The sequence below is a fragment of the Sus scrofa genome, chromosome 13 (genome assembly GCF_054392235.1).
Source record: "Sus scrofa isolate SSC_HxYL_T2T_F1_AM1 chromosome 13, Sscrofa_HxYL_maternal_Yorkshire_Landrace_v2.0, whole genome shotgun sequence".
NCBI classification, from domain to species: domain Eukaryota; kingdom Metazoa; phylum Chordata; class Mammalia; order Artiodactyla; family Suidae; genus Sus; species Sus scrofa.
This window is the reverse complement of record NC_139395.1, coordinates 39256359-39276846: the sequence shown is the minus strand read 5'-3', so window position 1 is coordinate 39276846 and position 20488 is coordinate 39256359. Positions and strand designations below refer to the sequence as shown.

The 20488-nt window shown below is 45.8% G+C and overlaps 1 protein-coding gene and 1 long non-coding RNA gene across 11 annotated transcripts in view; one reads left to right on the top strand and one right to left on the bottom strand.

Moving 5' to 3' along the window:
• Positions 1–20488, bottom strand: part of MYRIP (myosin VIIA and Rab interacting protein) — a 210016-nt gene that overhangs the window by 20792 nt on the left and 168736 nt on the right. For 3 of the 4 annotated variants that reach the window (XM_084986612.1, NM_001161754.1, XM_084986613.1), the window contains 2 exon segments: positions 19285–19922; positions 16091–16330 (listed from right to left, as the gene is read on the bottom strand). In XM_084986612.1, the coding sequence (XP_084842738.1) occupies positions 16091–16330; positions 19285–19922 (878 nt within the window). 4 annotated transcript variants of the gene reach the window in all.
• LOC110256427 (uncharacterized) overlaps positions 1–20488 on the top strand; it is a 193100-nt gene that overhangs the window by 149484 nt on the left and 23128 nt on the right. For 2 of the 7 annotated variants that reach the window (XR_002337915.2, XR_014822798.1), the window contains exons 4-5: positions 4744–4845; positions 7647–7827. The exons of 2 other annotated variants lie outside the window; for them this stretch is intronic. This is a non-coding gene — a long non-coding RNA (uncharacterized LOC110256427). Of the gene's footprint in view, positions 1–4743; positions 6782–7646; positions 7828–8246; positions 9349–20488 lie in introns of those variants that run through there. 3 more of the 7 variants (XR_014822799.1, XR_014822800.1, XR_014822801.1) reach the window with 2 other exon arrangements.

Below are 20488 nucleotides of genomic sequence, written 5' to 3'. Positions count from 1 at the left end.
ATCACAAGTGTGCAGTTAGGAAGCCAACGAGCATGAGGATGAGAGCTCCTGCTGTGGCTCCATGGTAATGAATCCGACTAGCATCCATGAGGACCTGGGTTTGATCCCTGACCTCACTCAGTGGGTTAAGGATCTGGCATTGCTGTGAGCTGTGATGTAGGTTGCAGACACAGTTCAGATCTGGCGTTTCTGTGGCTGTGGTGTAGGCTGGCAGTTATAGCTCCCATTTGACCTCTAACCTGGGAACTTCTATGTGCTGTGGGTACGGCCCTAAAAGGACAAAAAAAAAAAAAAAAAAAAAAAAAAAAAGAATGAGGATGATACCAAAATGCTGTGTCAGGTGGATCAGAAAGATGGAAAGAACCTGGGTCCACATAGCACTAGATCAGCTAAACCACTGTGAGTCACTCCCTGCCTTAGAACACCTTGACACATAAGAAAAATGATTCCATACCTGTTGGAGCTCCTGTTGGCCAGATTCCCTGTTATTTGTGATTGAACCTATTCCTAACTGACACAAGTCACTTCAGGCTTTTACATTCATGGCTCAAAATTACAATCCATAAAGATCTGGGCCAAGGTCATTAATGGAGCAGAGGTATTTCAGCAACAAAGAATCATCTATATCTTTGAGTTTATCAGAACATATAGCATCAAGAAATAGGCAGGAGATCAATGTTGCTTGGCAGCAGTGATGTCCATCTATAATCAATTTTGTTTAGCTCATCATAGGGTTTGTAAATTGAAAGTCAAATATTGCCTAAGGGCATTTTTTTAACCAGTGAAATGTTTCAAGAAAGACTGGAATTTTAATACCTTTGCTACTTCTCAAGGTATCTATCTGATTCATATACTCTGGCCAAAATATTAATGATAGCTCTGGCTAGATTTTGCAAAGTTTGTTCCTCCAAGTAAATGTTATTGCAGGTTTAGGCTCACTAGGGGAAGTTTTCAGTAGCCCTGCAACTTCATTAGGGAATCAAAGTGTCTTAAGTAGACAGGTCTGTGGCTGAATCCACAGTCTAGAAGCTGGCTCTGGGCTCTGGCACTTGGTCTTATACCTGTCAGTCATCCTAGGGCTAGGGCCCTTGGGCTCAGAGGGCTCTTCTCCAGCCTGTTTGTTTCACACCAGCTGCTTGACTGACCCAAGAATCATGAATCATGCTCCTTTTTGTTCAAGGGACTTTGCTACATACCAAAAAAAAAAAAAAAAAAAAAAGATAAAATAAAATTTAAGAAAGGGTCTGGGTTATCATGAACCCACCAGAATAAGGGAATTGTCCGAGGGAGAGCCAAGCCAGCTCTTCCCCTTAGGAAAACCTTGCAAAAACTGTCCTCCATTTTCCAAAACTCTGTAACTCCACGTGGCATGTTTTGGAGATGAATTGGGCTCAGACCATTTTTGGCATGAAAGAACTGCCACTGTTTGCTTATGTCCATTTTAGAAGAGGCAACGTGTGTGTATGAAAGCAGATTTGTTACTCTTCCCTTAGTAAATAAAGCTTGTATTTAGGAGGCTTGTCCTCTGTTCGTTAGAAGAGGCGCCTCTGTATATCTTTTGAAAAGAAAGACATATGACTAAGGGGTTCAGAAAAAAAAAGAGCATAGCATGATGGAAGGGCAAGTGTGAAAAGTTCTACACATTTCCAGTTAGTCCGAGATCCATTAAAGGGCCAATGTTATTAATGGGAAGGACTTGAGAGGTGCTTAAACAGAAAGTGTTATCTGTATCTTGACTCTAACTGGACATGTAATATCAAAGCAGTAAGTTGGACATTGATGTTCTTGTCCATCCATAAATAGCCCTGTTTATCCAATTATAGGAGTTGCAAGCTGGAAGCCAAATATTGCCTAGAGGCATGCTTTTTTGACAAGAATGCCTTCTGTGAGATAAGCACTTTCCAGTTCTGTGCAGTCCTCACCATTCATTCTACATATTTTATTGGAGGCCCGTGATACACAGGCTCTGCTCCAGGTGCTGGGATGAAGCAGTGAACAATGGATGAAGGCCCTGCCCCCCACAGTGTGCCTTTACTCTACCCCAGCCACTTGACATGGTGACATACTTTCCTGGCCCCCAAAGGTATTTACATTTGTCATTAAGTGAGAGTGAGGAGTTGCCGGCAGCTGGTCTGTGGAGAGCACCACAGCTTCACTCGGAAGGTCTGTGGTCTGTGCAAAGACCCAACCACTTCACAAGAGAGCCAACCTCCAGCTGGGGAAGTGACTGAAAAAAAAATTATATGAAAACTGGACAGGATCTCTCTGGTTGGTGTCCCAGTTCTGTCTTCCACTGGGAGACACAAAGTAGAATCCATAAGCAGAGGAATAAAGCCTGCCTCCAGGGAAGCAGATGTTTCTTGTTGGCCTACAGGAGTGTTGCTTGTTTGCTTGGATGTGAGCATGGAGTGAAGATAGCTGGGGTTTCATTAGCTGTGTGACCAGAGCAGGGCACCTAGCCTCCTTGTTTCTTAGTTTACTCACTATCCAGTAAGAGATTAGAAAATCTGTCACAGGGCTAACACCAGCTTGTTATGTAAATGTCCTGTTCCCTGCCCAGTCTAGATTTAAAAGTAGAAAGCACCTTCTACAATTGTGTGAAATCAAGCTATATTTAGCACCGGACAGGGTTCTTGTTCAGATGAAAAGCTGGTAAAGATTCAGAGGTGCTGGCAGGGAGCCCCGTATGTTGGAGAAATGAAAATCTGAAGGCGCCTCCTTGCTTTATGGCTCACAGCCCCCAAGACACGAGCTGAACGGCACAAACAAAGCACAATGAGCGTTCTAACGGCTTCTGACATTACTCTAGACATTAAATACAAGATGGATCAAATGTGACAATTCCATGGTATCAAATGGAGAGGTGAGCGTGTGGAGAAAAACAGTTGACAGAATAGGGGCTACTGCAAGACAGGAAGGGTGGCCTTGAAGACACTTGTGGCCAAGGGCCCCACAGATGATGGAATGAAAAATGGCCAGTTGGACTCATGTAGCAGCCAAATTCAACCTTCTAGCAATCAAAGAAACACAATTAAACAACAAATCAATTCAGTGCCAGATACACGTGGGAGTCCCTTTTAAAATGCCCAGCGAAGCCAACATGGCTTCTTCAGGGTGGAGCAGGTACTTTCAGCAGTTGATCCCCCCAGGGATGTGCCTGCCCCGTGCACACACACTCCCTGGTCTCCCAACCATGGATGGTCGCCAGTGAGAATCTGACTGTCCACTTCCAGGGTCTAGTCTGTATCACAGTCCCGTGTGGAGCATCACACCCATAACGTCAACTTCACAACCACCGGCTGGAACTAACAGTCCACGCTTGGGGTGCAGAAGGTGATGAGAAACCTCCAGTGCTTCCTTGATCACTCATGCACGAGGCAGCGAAACAAATATCAACCTCAACAAAGGCTTGGCTTCAGCCCGACTATAACCAACAATAGGACTGATGCAGACCTCTAAGGAGGTGACGTTTCACTCAGAGGGGGGGCTATTTCAATGGCCCCAAAAAGAAGAAGACCATGTCGAGACCCAAGTCATATATCCCAGCTGTATCTTTTCATTTCTCTCTAGGGACCGCAAGGGAGAGCAGATTCCTTTACTTTTATCTCACTACCCACAAACCTTAGCCCGATCAACCTCTCTATCCTGTAGCAGGGCCCTTTCTCTTCCTATAAAAATATGTAGCTAGAAACAAATTCTCCCTGCATTTACTCTTCCATAAAAACTGTTTTCCAAAGCCATGCAGCATGTTAAGTGCTGCCAGGGGGAGAGTCTGAGTCTCAAGAATTCTAAAGGAGAAAATACTTTCATCCTAAACACAGATAAACCTGCTTATTACCAGTCCTTGCAAACTCCCCCTAGAATTTTCCAGTGTTGTCATTCATTTCAAAGCTTGGTGTTGGACAAAGAAATGCAAACTCATTTCAAGCTGGAATAAGCGAGAATGCTCCTTAGCAGAGTGGCTCAAGCTTGTGAACATGGGAGCAGCAGGGGTTCATTAGATGCCTGGCTTAATGGGAAGAGAAGTCTGTGGAATGACAGGGGCCTGCTCCGGGCCCCAGCTCTACCCTTGGGCACATGCTTGAAAGTGTGTCTGCCAGGCTCAGCCGTGCCAAAACAGATTCCGTGTCTGGCGGTGTGGGGACAAACTGGGGCTGCGACAGAGGCCTGGGGTATCTATGTGACTTGATATGTTGTAAGTCTTGATATGATAGAACCTAATACAATGTGGGAAAAAAGCCTTGAGGATTAAATGATGTGTACAGGTTTCTGAGGTAGGAGGGGGAATTTCCTAGCTCATCCTTGGGGATTGTTCTGACACCCACAACAAGAGCAAAAAGGCTAAACAGAAGCTGAAGGGACATTGATATCCATGTTTTTGTGAGATTTAGAAGCAGGCACTATGCTTTGAGACCCAATGGACTGCAGAAAGTGACTGAGGAACAGAATCTAGCCGAATAATCAGATCCATGAACAACAAGTCAGCAAGAAAAGGGCCTGCAGCTTCCACTAAGTGACATCAACCAGAACGAGCTCATTGGTTTACACAATAATGACCAAGGCACAAAACAGAGCTTGAGATCTCCTGAGTGACCAGCTCCTGTCTGAGCCTGACTGATCCTACCTGAGATGGCACTGCCAAGGACAATGAGAGTGAACAAGAATGTGGTCTTGGAGGAAATCTGCTTTAAGTGCAATCCAAACTTCACAGCCTGCTCATTACTGTTCTGTCCCTCATTACAGATGCTGTCTTGGCTTTAAGAAATGCTTCTATCAAACCATCAGAGCAAGCAAGGAAATTTGTCTAAATGCCCTGATTTCATGTATTTTTTTTCCTTCTCAAAGGTAAGAAAAGAAACTCCATATGTCCTCCTAAATAGTTGACAGAAATCTGCTCAAAAAATTCAATGCAAATATGTTTCAGTTCTCATGAAACATAAGGCGCTTCGGCGATGCCGCTACAACCCGTCAAAATACATTCTCCATGAACAGACTCATGTCCCTGAAGAGTGACTTGATGAAAGAAGGTGGCTCAGAATTGTGGAAAGAAATTGGAGCATGAATCTCATCAATTAGCATATGAAATAAACTGAAATATGAAATACAATGGAGATTAGAAAACGGACCTCTAGGAATGTTTAGATTCTTAAATCATCTATATTTTGATGGTCAAGACCATCTATGAAAGAAACAAGATTTCCTTTTTTTAAATGATAATGACAGAAATGAAATTTTGATAATGAGCTATTTGCAGTTTAGTCCCAGAATTAAACCCACTGGACTGGATGTTTCCCCGAGGTCATTTTCTTTCCCTTTCTGGGTGGAGTCTCTGTTGTTTGATGTAGGCGCCTGAGCAAGCTCACTCCAGGACTGACCTGGTGACAGCGAGAGAGGTGGGGAGTACTGGGGCCATTATAGCCTTTGACCAAACCTGCTGGGACAGGTGTAGGGCAGGCAGGACTTCCTTTCCTGGCAGAGGAGGTGATTGTGGCCATCTGTTTCTTTTGCTCTGGCATCCTGGCTGTTACTTGGAAAGTTAGATCCTGATCTCACTTCCCCAGTGTTTGCAGTAACCAGGGCTCTGCCATGACATGTGCTTGGCTCTGAAGTAGCCCAATGAGACAGGAAACCACCCGCCACATTCCCTTGGAAAGGAGGTGGCACGTGGCAACCAGGGCAAGCTTGGTAAATGTAAGGGTCCTCCCTGTTACATCTCTGCTGAAGCCTTTCCAGGTGCCTCCTGTCTTACCCAGACTGAAACCTGGAGTCCTCTGCACAACCCACAGGGCTGTCTTGCTCTGGCCCTGCACCCTCTCTCACTTCCCCAAGGCTCTCCTCTTGGCCATGTTGCTCCAGCTACCCTAGCGCTTTAAGCCATTTCTTGAACTTGTCAAGGTCATTTCCACCTTAAGGGCCTTGCATGTATTTCTCTGCCTGGAAAACTCTTCCTTTAGATCTTTGCCTGCCTTTTCCCTTTTTGTCCTTTGGGTTTCAATGGAAAACACACTTGGTAAGAAATGTCCAGACCATCCAGGGCTCATCCTCTTCCCAACTTCCTCCATGACTGTCCTGCTGAATCTTCTCCTTAGCCCTGGTCACTCTGGACCTCTTCCCCTGTGTGTTTACCACTCATCAGCTGTCTCCCTCAATGGGTAAATTCCACGAGAGAAGGGACCTTTCCTCTCTGGTCCCTGCTGTATTGCAACCCTTAGAATAGTTCAACAATTATTTGATGGTAAATGAACGGGGATTAAAGCTTCAGAACTTGCGTCACCACCTCTCATGGGAAGTGGGCATGTTTTCCTTTACTGTCTCCTGAATGTATTGCTGGACCAGCAAACCAGGAAAAGCCATTCATTCCTTCACTGGTTAAACATTAAGGACCTTGCTCTTCTGACACATCCCTGTCCCCCCGGAGAACTAGTGGACCTGTGTCTCTATACATTTATTTAAAAATGATCTCTTCCTGACCAGGGGTGAGAGCTGGGTGGTAATTACGAGCTAAATCGTGAGTTTAAATTAAGCATATTGTAGCCATACTTCTGGACTACTGCAGCATCCTGCACAGATATCTCACACATTTACACTTGGCCTTTAAAACACAAGGTACCATCCTGGATTTCCTGTCGTGGCTCAGTGGACATGAATCTAACTAGCATCCTTGAGAACACAGGTTTAATCCCTGGCCTTGCTCAGTGGGTTAAGGATCCGGCGTTGCCATGAGCCGTGGTGTAGGCCGCAGATGTGGCTTGGATCTGGTGTTGCTGTGGTTGTAGCATAGGCTGGCAGCTGTAGCTCCGATTCGACCCCTAGCCTGGGAACCTCTATATGCTGCAGGTGCGCCCTAAAAAAAAAAAAAAAAAGCAAAAACAGAAAACAAAACAAAAAAAACCAAAAACCCCAAACAAAACCAAAAAACCAAAAACATAAGGCACTATCTTAATAGATAGGTCCTCTCCTTTTTTTTTTTTCTAAACATTTCTATATCATTCTTGACTTTATTTTATAATCAGGTGATTTTTTGAACCCTTTTGAGAAGTTAAAAAACTTCTGGTTCAGATTTTGACTTGAATTACATTAAATATCTACGCTCTTATATTCTCCTTTATACCGTCTTTCCTACCAGCAAACTGCTAGGTTTCTTATAGATCTTCAGTTTTCTTAAGTTTTAAACGTCCCATTTTTCGCTCCTATTATGGGTGGAATTAATTTCCATTTTATCTCCCCACCCCTCCAATCTGGTTCAAGAGTCATCTGTAAATCTTAGTTATGAAATGGGGAGTGTGTGATGCAGTTAGTGGGATCTGAGCTTGTTCGATGCATTTGGGGCCCTGGCTGCTGTGCTCCCAGCTGCTCGCCATCCGCCAGTTGAGGAGCTTATGACTTAGTAGTTGGGAGGGGTGAGAGAGAAACGGACCTCTTTGGTAGCATCCTGCACAGCTGTGGAAGCTGAGTGCTCACTCATGCTCTCACTTTCCACTGGGGAGAAATCAGAGACAGGATTTCTTGGCACTGAGCTGTGCTGCCTCTGGGGAGGGACGAGGTGGGTAAAGTCAAACTGTTACCCTCTCGAATGTGTCGAGTCTTGGATTTATTGTATTTCATTTCATTTTATCTCATCTAATTTTATTTTTTTGCTCCCACAGTGTGCTAGCACTTCTCTGCTGGACTCTTGTACTTCCACAAAGCCTCAGATGTGCATAATTGTCTAAGGCAGAATTCTCTGAGGCTCCTAGACCATGGCTGAGAAGGGCTAGAGCTGGTTCACAGCTCACTTTAGGGCCCAGAGCTGGGATGAAGTCTCCATGCCTACTACCTGATGCACAGGTGAGACTCCTCCTGAAAGTTTATCCAAGTCATTTGCAGTCTTTATACTTTTATGGAGAGAGGGTTCATGGCTTTCATTAAATTCCTAAGATCTGCAAGCCTCAAGAGCACTGCTGGTGAATTTTTATCTTCCTATTTTATCACCTATTGTTTTAAAATTCATTCTTCATTCAATATTTGTGAATATTTATGAATCTCCTGCTATATGTCAAACATCAATCTAGGAATTTAAGAAAAATTGTTTTCCCCCCTTTTACCTGTAAATATAATTAAAAAATGTTAACAGATTTCCTAAAACTGATATCATTACATTCCTAAACTAAATCCTATTCAGCTATTATAAATCATTATTATTATTATTATTATTTGTCTTTTTGCCATTTTCTTGGGCCGCTCTTGCGGCATATGGAGGTTCCCAGGCTAGGGATCTAATCTCTAGCCACAGGCCTACGCCAGAGCCACAGCCACGCGGGATCCGAGCCGCGTCTGCAACCTACACCACAACTCACGGCAACGCCGGATCATTAACCCACTGAGCAAGGGCAGGGACCGAACCCGCCACCTCATGGTTCCTAGTCGGGTTCGTTAACCACTGCGCCACGACAGGAACTCCATAAATCATTATTTTAATATGTATTTGGAAAATCTTTGCTAACATATTGAGAATTTTTGAACGTTTATTAAGCAGCAAGTTAGTATATAAATTTTTGGTGGCATGAGGTTTGGGGTCAGATTAAGATCAAGGTTTTATTTTTATTTTATTTATTTTTATTTATTTATTTTTTTGGGCCACACTCACTGCATACGGAGATTCCCAGCTAGTGGTCTAATTGGAGCTGTACCTGCCAGTCTACACCACAGCAACGCATGATCTGAGCCATGTCTTTGACCTACACCACAGCTTGCGGCAATGCTGGATCCTTAACCCACTGAGCAAGGTCAGGGATTGAACCTGCGTCCTCTTGGATGCTACTCAGATTCATTAACCACTGAGCCATGACGGGAACTCCACCTTTTTTTTTTTTTTTTTTCAGATCAAGGTTTTAAATAAATAAAATGAACTTGGATACTTTCAATTATTTTAATGCCCAAGAACAGTTTAAATAGTATGGGAGTAATTAGTACCATGAATGTTTGATGGATTTTATTGGTAAAGATAGTTTCTTTCTGAGGAATAATTCTTTTGACCACTTTCCCAAATTCTTCCATGGAATTAGCTTCTTTCTGAGGAATAATTCTTTTGACCACTTTCCTAAATTCTTCCATAGTCTGTTCAGGTTTTATAACCTTCTAGACGTAGTTTTGTTTATATACTTTTTTGGAAATAGTCAATATTTAAAAAATTACTATAATTAACAAATTATTCACTTATAAAACAAATTTTAGAGATACACATTCACTTTTTTCAAATGTATGTACATAATGCTCTTTGATGAACAACAAACATATTTATGTAGAAGCATTTACAACTCCTTGTCACGTATTCATTTGATCAATAGTAAAATATTATGATGTCCAAGATGCTTTTTTTATATATATATTTACAATTAGTTCTCACCCAAGAAAAAACTCTTGGATGAGAGAAAAATCATAGTTCTTTGATGTGGATATTCTTCATAAAAATTATCTTTCTATCCATTGAGAGTTTTTCTTCTATGTGTTGAATGTTTCCAAAGGCCATTTTGTCGTGAGTTGAGATTATTATTTGCTTTTAAAAATAGTCCTTAGTAAATGATTTATTCTAACAGTGGGCTATCCTGCTGTTACCTTCATTTCTGCATTTTCAGAACAATATATTAGTTGTGGCATGTGATTCTCTTAATATTGGAAGATTTAGCCTGCTAGTATTTTATTTTGGTATTGGTATTTGTAGGCAAGACTGGTTATATTTTTTCTTTCTTTCTTTTGCTTTTATATTTTCTCAACCCAGAAATGTTTTCCAAGAGTAGGATCCTGCTTGTTATGCAAAGCTCCAGACACACAGTATCTTCTTTTCCTTCTCTCCCCTCCTACCTCCCGTGATCTCTTCTCCCCAGGGCATCTGACGTTTGAGGTCTTGTGGGGCAACAACTCTGAACCAGTGCCTTATTTTCTAGACCTTTCTACTTGCAACCTTCTAGGTCAGGTCTGCCTTTCTCCTTCCAAACCACATCAGTCCTATGTTCCATTCTACTGCTGTGGCTGAGGCAACATTGGTTTTCCCTGACCTTTCAGATAATACCTGCATTTTACAGTGGTTTAAGGAATCATTGCATGGGGGTTTTGGACAGTCTTTCTTGAGTGCTCACTTCACCTCCTGCCTAGACAGGAAGATGTTCTGCTGAGGCCCTTGTGATCCAGGAGAGAACCCAGAACTCTATTCCCAGCTGCACAGGCCCCTCCCCCAAATACACAGGATACAGGTGTGGGAATGAGTGATGCCACAAGAGGAGTGAGATGGAACCTCACCTGTTCAAGCACTGTGGATAAGAGCTGTAGCTCTAAGTGGACAGCTAACGCTTCTCTTTTTTTTCCATTTTAATAGAAAGTTAGGAAATAGGTGTTGATTCCTTAACAGGCATAAGGTCTCCTGAGATCAGAGTAGCTTGTAAGACACAAGTGGGTACCTCACCTTATATTCACTTGAGCACCAAATGAAGATGGAGACAAGCTTCTCAAATAAGATGCTACCTAGGATGAAAGACCCTGAGTCCTCATGTGGATGGTGAGCCACTTTACAAGAGGAGGCGCACATGGATAATACTTTATGTTAACACTGTGGTATCAACAAAAAGGTTTTTGCAAACACACTGAATTGCAGAAACCCATAGGTCTGGGTTTTCTCAGACAACAGTCAATAAATCTGTCTGCCTGACTATTGACCAGGACTGAGTTTCTGCACAACTTGATCCTAGTAAACGGGGAGCAGCCATGAGAAGATGCACACATTTGTCTCCTATTTGAAGAAAAAGACATTTATTACTTTAGATAAGTCTGTGTTCTTTGATGAGAATTATTCCATGAAAGTATGACTAGGGGAGATACCTGCTGGTGACTCCCTTGAGAAAATAAAACCCAATGATTCAGCTACCAGTGATAATTAATAAAGATACTTTAAATAAAAATGTTTCAGAACATCACGAATACAAATTTGACTATGATGCAAGAATTTACTAATTTGGGTCTTCAACAAACACTCAAGTTCCAAAAACTTGACACATAGGGCATCTTTTGTCATCGCACTAGTATCCTAAATGATACTAATGTCAGGAAACAGAAAACTATTTAATCCCTTACATGTCTAGTACCATGGGATTTTGGAGCCAGCAGGGACCTTGGGAATCACCATTCTAAGCCTGGGGATATTAAAGGTTTGTGGAACACGCAGTCCCTGCCTGTAGTTTCTAAACTCAGGTCAAAGGTTCTTGGCCCTTCTTTGTAGCCTTCTCTCAGAAATGCAACATCTGCTATCTAGAGGCAGATGGTTCTAGAAGCCACTTCAGCCAGGACTTTCTTCCACAACCACTGGCGTGGCCACCTGCCCAGTGGTAGAGGAAAAGCAAGAACTCATTCCTGGGCTTGAAGGATCCCAGAGTTTAGAAGGTTGACTACCAAGGTTCAATGGAACCAAGATGACTTCAATTAAAACATGACCCTCTGGGAATCCAAGTCCCTGGGCTGGCCCCACGCTTTACAAGCTCTTTCTTTAGGGAGTTAAAATTCAGATGGCAGTGACCATTCTTGAATCATCATTGGACCCCCAACACCCAGCCAAAGTAAGCCAACTCTAAGGGCTGACTCCAGTCAAGAAAAACATGTTTCTAAAATGGTTCTTCTTCTGCTGAACAGGATTCTGAAGCCCTAATTCCTACTTGGGTTGTCATATTAAGGATGCTGAACTGCCACTGATGTCCCTGTGTCTTAGGGAATGTGCACATTCGTCTGCTTTGGCTCCCAGGGGTCAGAACCCACTGTGGAGGCAGGAGGGATGCTGAAGTCTGGATAAAGGCCTCTCTGTGTGTGAGGCAGGGATCCTCAGGTCAGGCAGAGGCTCTGAGCAGCCAGTAAGGCATTTAGATTTCCCCAATGCTTAGTTACAACGCTGTGGTGTTTGTGAGCTGGGGATCCTTCGTGTTTTCCTTTTTGGTTACTGTCTTAGTGTGCTTTTCCCAGAAGCAGACCCTGAGACAAGGATTCAAGTGCATGGAGTTTATTTGGGAGGTGGTCCCAGGAACCAGTGGTGGAGGAGTGAGGAAGTGAGGCCAGGAAGGGAAGGCAGCCTGATCAAGCTGGTCATCACTGTGGGTGCCCAGAGCCAAACCTTCTGAGGAGCCCGGGGCATCAGTGTGTAGGGCATACCCTGTGGTCACCGCCCCAATGGAGGCCAAGGAGCTGGAGTATTTATACTCTTCACATCAGTCACTGTTTAGGGCTGCTCCTGGGAAGGGAGTGTTATTCTCTGGCTCCCAGCCTGCCTTCTGCACAGGAAGAGGAACTTCTGCTGTAACAGGAGCCCCCAGGCAGATGGACCTTGGGGCAGTGTGCAGTAGCACAGTCAAGAGATAAGGTGAGCTCTGGAAGTTCCCTTCGTGGCACAGTGGAAACAAATCTGACTAGTATCCATAAGGATGTTTGTTTGATCCCTGGCCTCGATCAGTGGGTTGGGGGCTCGGCGTTGCCGTGAGCTGTCGTGTAGCTTGCAGTTTTGGCTCAGATCCCACATGACTGTGGCTGTGGCATAGGCCGGGGCTACAGCTCCATTCGGCCCCTGGCCTGGGAATTTCCATGTGCCTCAGGTGCGGCCCTAGAAAGCAAAAAAAAAAAAAAAAAGATAAGGTGAGCTCTGACAGCTTCTGGAAAGGTTTCATTGACCAGATCTACTCTCCAACCGTGCTATGTGTGTGTATGTGTGTTTGCGCTGGACAGACTACCTGTGCTCAGATCACAGGGGAAGTCATAGTTACTGTGATTCTGAAGATGGGAACCCTGGAGACTCTGGTGTGGTGTTTCCCTCGCCACACTCTGCAGAACATGACGAAACACTAAATGTGTTTGCAGACCTCCACCAGCTTGACATTGCAATGTGGACAGGAAATAGGCAAGAAGCTGTTCCTTCAGTGCTGGCACTTGGATGTTATTTCATGACAGGGAAGTTTATTTTCCTTGAGGTAGTTAAGAGGGATATGAGGTTGTTAGTGTTTGCTGGGCTCTAGCTGGGCTCTAGTTGGGCTCTAGCTGTGTGCTGCCTTCGTGCTGCATCATTCAGTCCTTCCAACTCTACAGAGAGGTACAGTTATTCCCATTTTACAGATAAGGCCAACATGTATAGGCCCAATCAACAATGAAGACCTAGACTGGCTTCTAGAGACTGATTTAAAAACAAGACAGACATGATCTTGTCAATGCTGGAAGCAAGTTCAAGGACTGCGGGGGCAGCACCAGCTACTGAGTGGAGAAAGGATTGGAGGGGTCAGAAAGGGCAGCTAGGGGGCGGGGTGTAGCAAGCAAGTAAGAATGGCCTTGACTGAGAATCAAAGTCCAGAGTTTGCTAACTGCGTGACTGTGTTCCACATTCAGTCTAATCCTGAAGCCTATCTCTATACTCTCCTATTTCTTTTTAAAAGAAATTCATTATTTTTTTTTTTAATGGAGTTCCCATTGTGGCTCAGTGGTAACTAATCTGACTAGTATCCATGAGGACAAGGGTTTGATCCCTGGCCTCGCTCAGTGGGTTGAGGATCCCACATTGCCATGAACTCTAGTGTAGGTCACAGACACGACTTGGATCCTACATTGCTGTGGCTGTGGCGTAGGCCAGCAGCTATAGCTCTGATTCTACCCCTAGCCTGCGAACTCTATGTGCTATGGGTGTGGCCCTGGAAACACACACAAAAAAATTTATTTTTTTTTAAATTGACTTACAATGTCATGGTTAGTTTCAGGTATACAGCACAGTGATTGAGTTATATATAACCTATATGTGTGTGTGTGTGTGTGTGTGTGTGTGTGTGTGTAAATACATGTATAAATATATTTCAGATTCTTTTCCCTAATAGGTTTTTACAAAACATTTAGCATAGTTTCCTATGTTATATAGTAGGTTCGTGTTGGTTATCTGTACAGTACTGCGTATGTGTTAATCTCAGCCTCCTAATTTATCCCTCCCCTATCTTTCCCCTTTAACACCCTCCTGATTCTAAATAATCTTCAATAGATATACCTATAATTCTGTTTTCCTTTTATCAAAGTAGCCCATGCCTGATGGGGAAAAATGTATTCATTTCTTCTTTGTTTGCTATCTGGATTTTCACATACAGCAAGTGACATCTTGTTGACTCATGGTAGGCAGTGGGAAAGAAAGTTTGAGAAACTGACACATTTGGGACTTAGAATAAAAGCAACTTGCCTGATTTCCTGCTCAGAGAGGGCACAGGGGCAGGATGGAGGACTTATCCAAGTGTCCAGGATTTTCCTCCTTTTCCTGTTCACATTCTGCCTGGGAGAGCACAGTACAGATGCATGGCTGTGCCTCCAGAAGGAAAGGCCTGCCGGCTGATGAGGGTGGATGTTTGTGAGGCGTTCCAGCCTGGGGTGCCACTGGTACAGCACGAGCTTTTGGAGCCTTGGGGGCCACCAGGCAGCAAAGCCAGTAGGATGTGAAGCCATCGTAAGATATAATATGATATTCTTCAGTTACCATCTAGCTCTCAGCTCTAGCAGACAGATGTGACTGTAATGGGACAGCGGGTCCAGTGACAGAGAGGCTCCGAGCCCATAACGACTGAGGAATCAATGGGGTGGAGGCCACATGTGGGGTGGAGTGGGGGGCTGCCTGGGAAGGCCAAGATCTGCTCTCCACCCACAGACATGCCAGGGGAAGGAGGTATGCACCGTCCCCAGGCAAAGGACCTGGCAGGTTTAGGAGTGAGGACTGGATGGTTGTGGAAGGTGGGATGGGGTGAATGAAAGGCAGAGTCTTGAGATACTGCAGGGCTCAGGGGCTCAGCCATGGCAGATGGTCCGCACTTCCTTTGTGGGCTGCTCTCAACCCTCTGTGGTCCTTCCTGGGTTGGTGAGGCTCTGGCACAAGGCCCCAGTGTGGCTGGGGCTCATTCCTCATGCACATGAGTTAGCAGCAACTTGTTAGCTTATGTAACCTCTTCTCAGAATAGGGAAAAAACCGATCATCATAAGTACAAAGCAAATCTAGATGTTACCAGACAAAGATCTTATCTGAGTTCCAGAAGAGCAGCTTGTTGTAAAGGAAAGAGCCTGTGATTTGAGACCAAGCAGGTTTGTGAGGCATCTCAGCTCTGAAATGTAGTAGCTGTGGGCACTGAGTGAGTACCTTCAGGACTAGCCTCAGTTTCCTCCTCTGCAAAATGGGGCTGTGATTGCCTCAAATGTTTTATATTAAATGAACGAACACATGCAAAGTACCAGGCATGTAGGAGACACTGAACAAATGCTAGCTTCTTCCCCTCCCATTGGAGGCAGCCGGAATATCCTGACCAAAGGGCCATGTCTAACATGAATGTACCTGGAAGGGCTGTAGCAGGAACCCAGGCACTTGCCAGAGGATGGTGGGCAGAAAGTCTGATCCCTTTCTGACAGAGGTAGAGCCTATTTTCTTTGGTTTTCACACAGTGTCCCTTGGAACTTGGTGGCCTGTTTAGGGGAAGGCGGGGAGGGTTGAAGATCAAGTCGTTGGGACTTTGGGGACTCTAAGAGCAGCAGTGTTTTTATCTATTTAAAACACTGGACTCCAGGTAAGGTTTGTTTGAGAATGGCTTCTAGCTAAGTCAAACAAGCCCAAATCTGAAAACTGCCAAGATGAATGATCCAGCAGGCCACTCTCAACACAGAGACTTCATACTGAAATGAAGCTTCATCACTGACTAAAAGAGGATTGGCTAGATGTTCTCAACCCATAGAACACACTCCTCAGGAAGAGAGTGGGGCTGGAAACAACACGGCTCCTTACCCGTGAGACTGACCATGGGTATTACATTACAGACTTGAAACAGAAAGGCTGTCTTGATGAAGGATAGAAGCAGATGAGAGGTCTTGGGAGATGTCCAAGGACACCTAGTGCTGTTTTCCTGATTCAACAACTCAGTTCTAATCAAGTAGGGTTTCCTTGGCCTCTCTTAAGTGCACAGGGATGGGCATTTTAGAGAGTGTCCTTTGGGAGCCCAGTACATCTCTGCACAAAACACAGAACCTTCCCCCACACCCCAGATGCAGAAGCTGAAACGACTGCAGGTGGTACCACAGCCCTTACCTTCTTCAGCTCTTCTTGGACGCTCTGGCTGTTCTCTTCAGAAGACAGACTTTCCTTCTGGTTCTCAGACTCTGTTTTGGGCTCAGACTCCTGTTCCTCCCCAGAAGAAGTCTCCTTCTCACTCATTTTCATTGCCAACTCGTACAGCCTGTTTCTCAGTTTCTGCTCTGATGTGTCCGTGCTGGACCTGCGGTGCCTAGCCTCACTGCTGATGTCAGTCTCTGATAAATCACCCGACACCTAAGGGAAAGGCAGAATCAGGAGCTGAAGACACTGCTGCTAACATCATGTTGCTTATTGCTCCCAGTAATCCCCGAGTAAAGGATAGTGCAGGAAAATGAAGCTCTCTTACCTGATCTGCTTTTCCTATAGATGGGCTTTTTTTAAAAAATTTTTTAGTTTTTTATTTTTCTCTTTAGGTCTGCACCCACAGCATATGGACGTTCCCAGGCTAGGGGTCCAATCGGAGCTGCAGCTGCTGGTCTATGCCACAGTCACAGCAACGCCAGATCCGAGCCTCATCTGCGACCTATACCACAGCTCATCGCAATGCCAGATCCTTGACCCACTGAGCGAGGCCAGGGATCGAACCCGAGTCCTCATGGGTCCTAGTTGGGTTCATTAGTACTGAGCCACGACGGGAACTCCTACTTTTTACTTTTAATTTCTCAAACACATGTATCTTAGTACTTCGTTAAAAGTTTAGTCAGGTGGGCATCTGTGCTCAGAAAAAGTGTTTGAATTCTGTTTTACTTTGGCAAAATACTCATCGAGTGCCCACTAGGGCAGCACGGTGCTGGTGTTGAGGATGCCAAGCTGAACAAACCTGGCCGGCAGCCCCGGCGCGCCCCCTAGAGGAGGAGACGCACTAAAACCCTGATCAGTGCGGAGAAGCAAGGGATGGGGAGGGAGACTGCGACACTTGCAACAGGTGAGGGGGAGGGCTGAGAGTTAGGGAAAGCTTCCTCGCGGAGGTGATGCCTGGGTTGAGATTCAAAGTGTAGCAGTTACACAGCTAAAAGGGGGAGAGGGAAGAACAGTGTTCTAGGTGTGTATGATCCTTTTCCTTGGCCCCTGTCTTCTCCCTTTGATGCCCCGCAAAGATTAACAGCAGAAGACAATTTACAAGCCACCTCAGAATAAAGAGGAAGTTTCAGGCATCTAGTTGTGGGGCATACATAGCATTTCATACCTGCAAGTGAATCATGCAGACAACCCTCAAGAATATTCCTTGGGGCAAAGTAACCCAGAGTTCCTACAAAACAGTCTCCACTTGATTTAGATAATGATTCGCCACTGAATAGAATTTCACATTTCTAATTTATGATCACAACAATCTCACATGTCAGATTTGTAATTGTATTTTACAGAGGAGAAAATTAGAGCTTGGACCGAATTTCTAGGTAATGTACTGGCAGGTCAGGCAGTACTGCTGCTAAATTCTGCGATCCAAGAATCTCTGAATTCATGACTATCTTCATGGGGGCCCCAGGATCAGGGATCTGACTGAGCCAGTCATAGACAGTCACTGTAAAGATGCTGGTGATGTCCCAGGCTGTATCTCCCTGGACCCATCGCCACGGGGGACAGTTCCTGGCCCACTGATAGTTTCCCATCTCAGACCTGGATCTCTCTCTTCTCTGAGAGATTTCTCAGGCGTCGTCCATGCAAACCTGGCCCTGTGTGGGTTTTCTGCCCACCTTAGGTGGGACTGCGCTCTCCCAGCGGCAGATGGGAGACTGGACAACTGCTCCCCATCTTCTGGTGGGAGAAATCTGAGCTGTGGTCCTCACGGCTTCTCAGCAGGTCCCTGGTGGGATGGAGCCCCAGTTGCCTATACTGTATTCTCATTTCTCCATTTCACTCTTGGGCTTCCTGGGATCTCCTTCCACATAACCTACATCCAGATCCTTGACTCAGGACCTGCTTTTTTGGTGGAACTCAAACTAAGATGCAGGGCATGGTAGCAGGGTACTATAGGAGATGCAGTGACATTCAGAAGGTGGGTGTGGTTTCTCTAGGAGCATAAAAAGTCAAGTTGATAGTCGTGGGAGTAGCAATGATGATGTGTCTACAGAAGGTAAGACACCATAACTAGATCTTCCATCAGGCTCACAGTTGCAAATAGTGCAATCTGTGGCTTATATAAGGTCATTTAAACTTTCCAGGCTACATGTGTCACTTTTGAGTTAAGAAAATATTGCTAGGGGAAGGCCAGAGCTGGCATCTCAAAGTTGAATACTCAGTCCACAGTGATCACAGCCAGGAAGAGGTGAGGGCAAGGATATAGCATGATCACAGGCTTGGAGTGGGGGACAAGCAGGATGTATTCAGAGAATATGAAATTAATCTGGTTGGGGGTCCATGAACTACCTGAAATTGTAAGGTGTGTGTGTGTGTGTTTGTGTACAGGTGCATTTTTCTATGGAGACAATCTAGAGCATTAACCAGGTTCCCAAAGGGGGTTCATGAACTAAACCATGTGGAAGAAGGCACTGAGCACTGAGGATTCTGAGAAGGCTTGTGATGTGAACTAAGAATCACAGAATGTTAGTAAACTGTGCCCTGAGTGATCACATTGAAATACCACCTACTGAGCGCTTGTGCTGTGTACTAGGATAGAGCTCAGCTCTTTATAAAGTTATCTTGTTCACTCACCACAAGCCATTCTTTGAAGTGGGTTCTGATGTTATCCCCATTTGACAGATGAGGAAACTGAGACTTAAAATGATGCCTGGCCCAAGGTCACACAGCTGGATTTGAATTCTGGCAGGCTGATTCTAAACCCCATACCTTTAACCCCACACCAGTGGCCCTCAAACTTTAATGCACAGCAGAATTACCAAGAGAGCTTGTTATAACAGAGATGCCTGGGCTCCATCCTCAGAGGTTCTGATTCAGCAGATCTGGGGCAGGGCCTGAGAATTGGCATTTCTAACAAGTTCCCAGGTGCTGCTGCTGCTGTTGGTCTGCTATTGGACACTTGGCAAACTCTCTTTGAACTCTAAGCTCTCATCTCCAGAGAGGAGGATGTGGCACCTCCAAGAGTTGATGTGACGCATCTTAGCAGCCAAACCAAGATGAGACCCTGGATCTGTGGCTTCTGAACCCAGGACTCTATGCCACTCCTGCTTGGAGGAGGGCACAGCCTAGAGAACTATGTGTGTGCACTTGCACACACCCAGCTTTATTACCTGATGTGTGTCCCCCTCTGGAGGATGGGCGTTGGGGGAAGACAGTTCCTTGCTTGGCTCCTCCGAGCCCCCCCGGGCCCTTCTCCACCTTTTAGCCCGCCGATCTGCAGCATGGGGGGCTTCCTCAGGCTCACTGCTGTCTGACGTCTCCCTGCTGGCTGCCTGGGGGTTGAAGTTCACATCTAGCTCTCCCTGTAGGCGCATCTTCTCAGCCACGGGGTTCCTGGGGGCCTTCCTCTGCAACCAGGACAGCCTGGCCTGGTGCCCAGCTTCACGGGAAGAGCCTGCGGAGGAGGTCTCTGAATCAGAGCACATGGCCTCGGGGTTGGGGGAGAGCCCGGAGGAGGCAGAGGCGGCAGAGGGGCCTTGATCTGAGCCCTGGACCTGCATGGGCTGAGGCTGCGGGTGTCTGGGCAGGCCCTGGGGCTGAGGGCACAGCGTGCTCAAGGCCTCCCTCCAGTCAAAGTCTTCCTCACTGTCGGAGCCCATCTCATCATAGGCAGATGCCACACTGGAGGCTGCCTCCAGGGCCTGAAAGGTGCCGCTCTTAGGTTTGACCAGCAGGCGGGTCGGGGGCAGAGCCCCATCCTTGAGGGCCATCCAGTTCCCATCAGGGCTCTGCAAAACTGGGGCAGCACCTACAGGCAGGAGGGAGAGAGAAACGAGAGAGGGCTGTTATCGCCTCAGAGCAGGGGGCTGTTCTCCTCTGTGCCCCTCTTCCTGGAGCACTTCCTGGCCTCCCACCCAGATGTAGCCTCCTCCTTCTCTGAGTGGCTGTGACAACCGGAGTGGCTCATTGCATGATCTGGCTTGTGTTCTGGCTGATCAGGCACAGGGCGGAGCCCTCTCCCTGACGACGAGGGCCCTGCGGGAGATCTGGTCTCAGTCATCATCCTGGCCTTCACTGTCCCCAGGTCAGCTTGTGCAGAGGAAAGGGCAGAGGCTGTGAAATCAGAGGGCCTGGGTAGAAAGCTGCTCGTCTCCTTAGCTGCTGTGTGAGTGAGTGTCTGAGCTTGGGGCTCTGGTTGGTGAAAAGGGCACTGGATGAAATGAGGCAAGGCTCATAAAATGTGTTACACGTACCTGCTCAGAGCAAAAACAAATTCTTAACAGCTCTTTCCCCTGGACCCACCAGTGAGGCCACTGTAGGGCAGGGCAAAGAACAAGAACTCTGGATTCAGGAAGAGCCAGGGCTGAGCCCCAG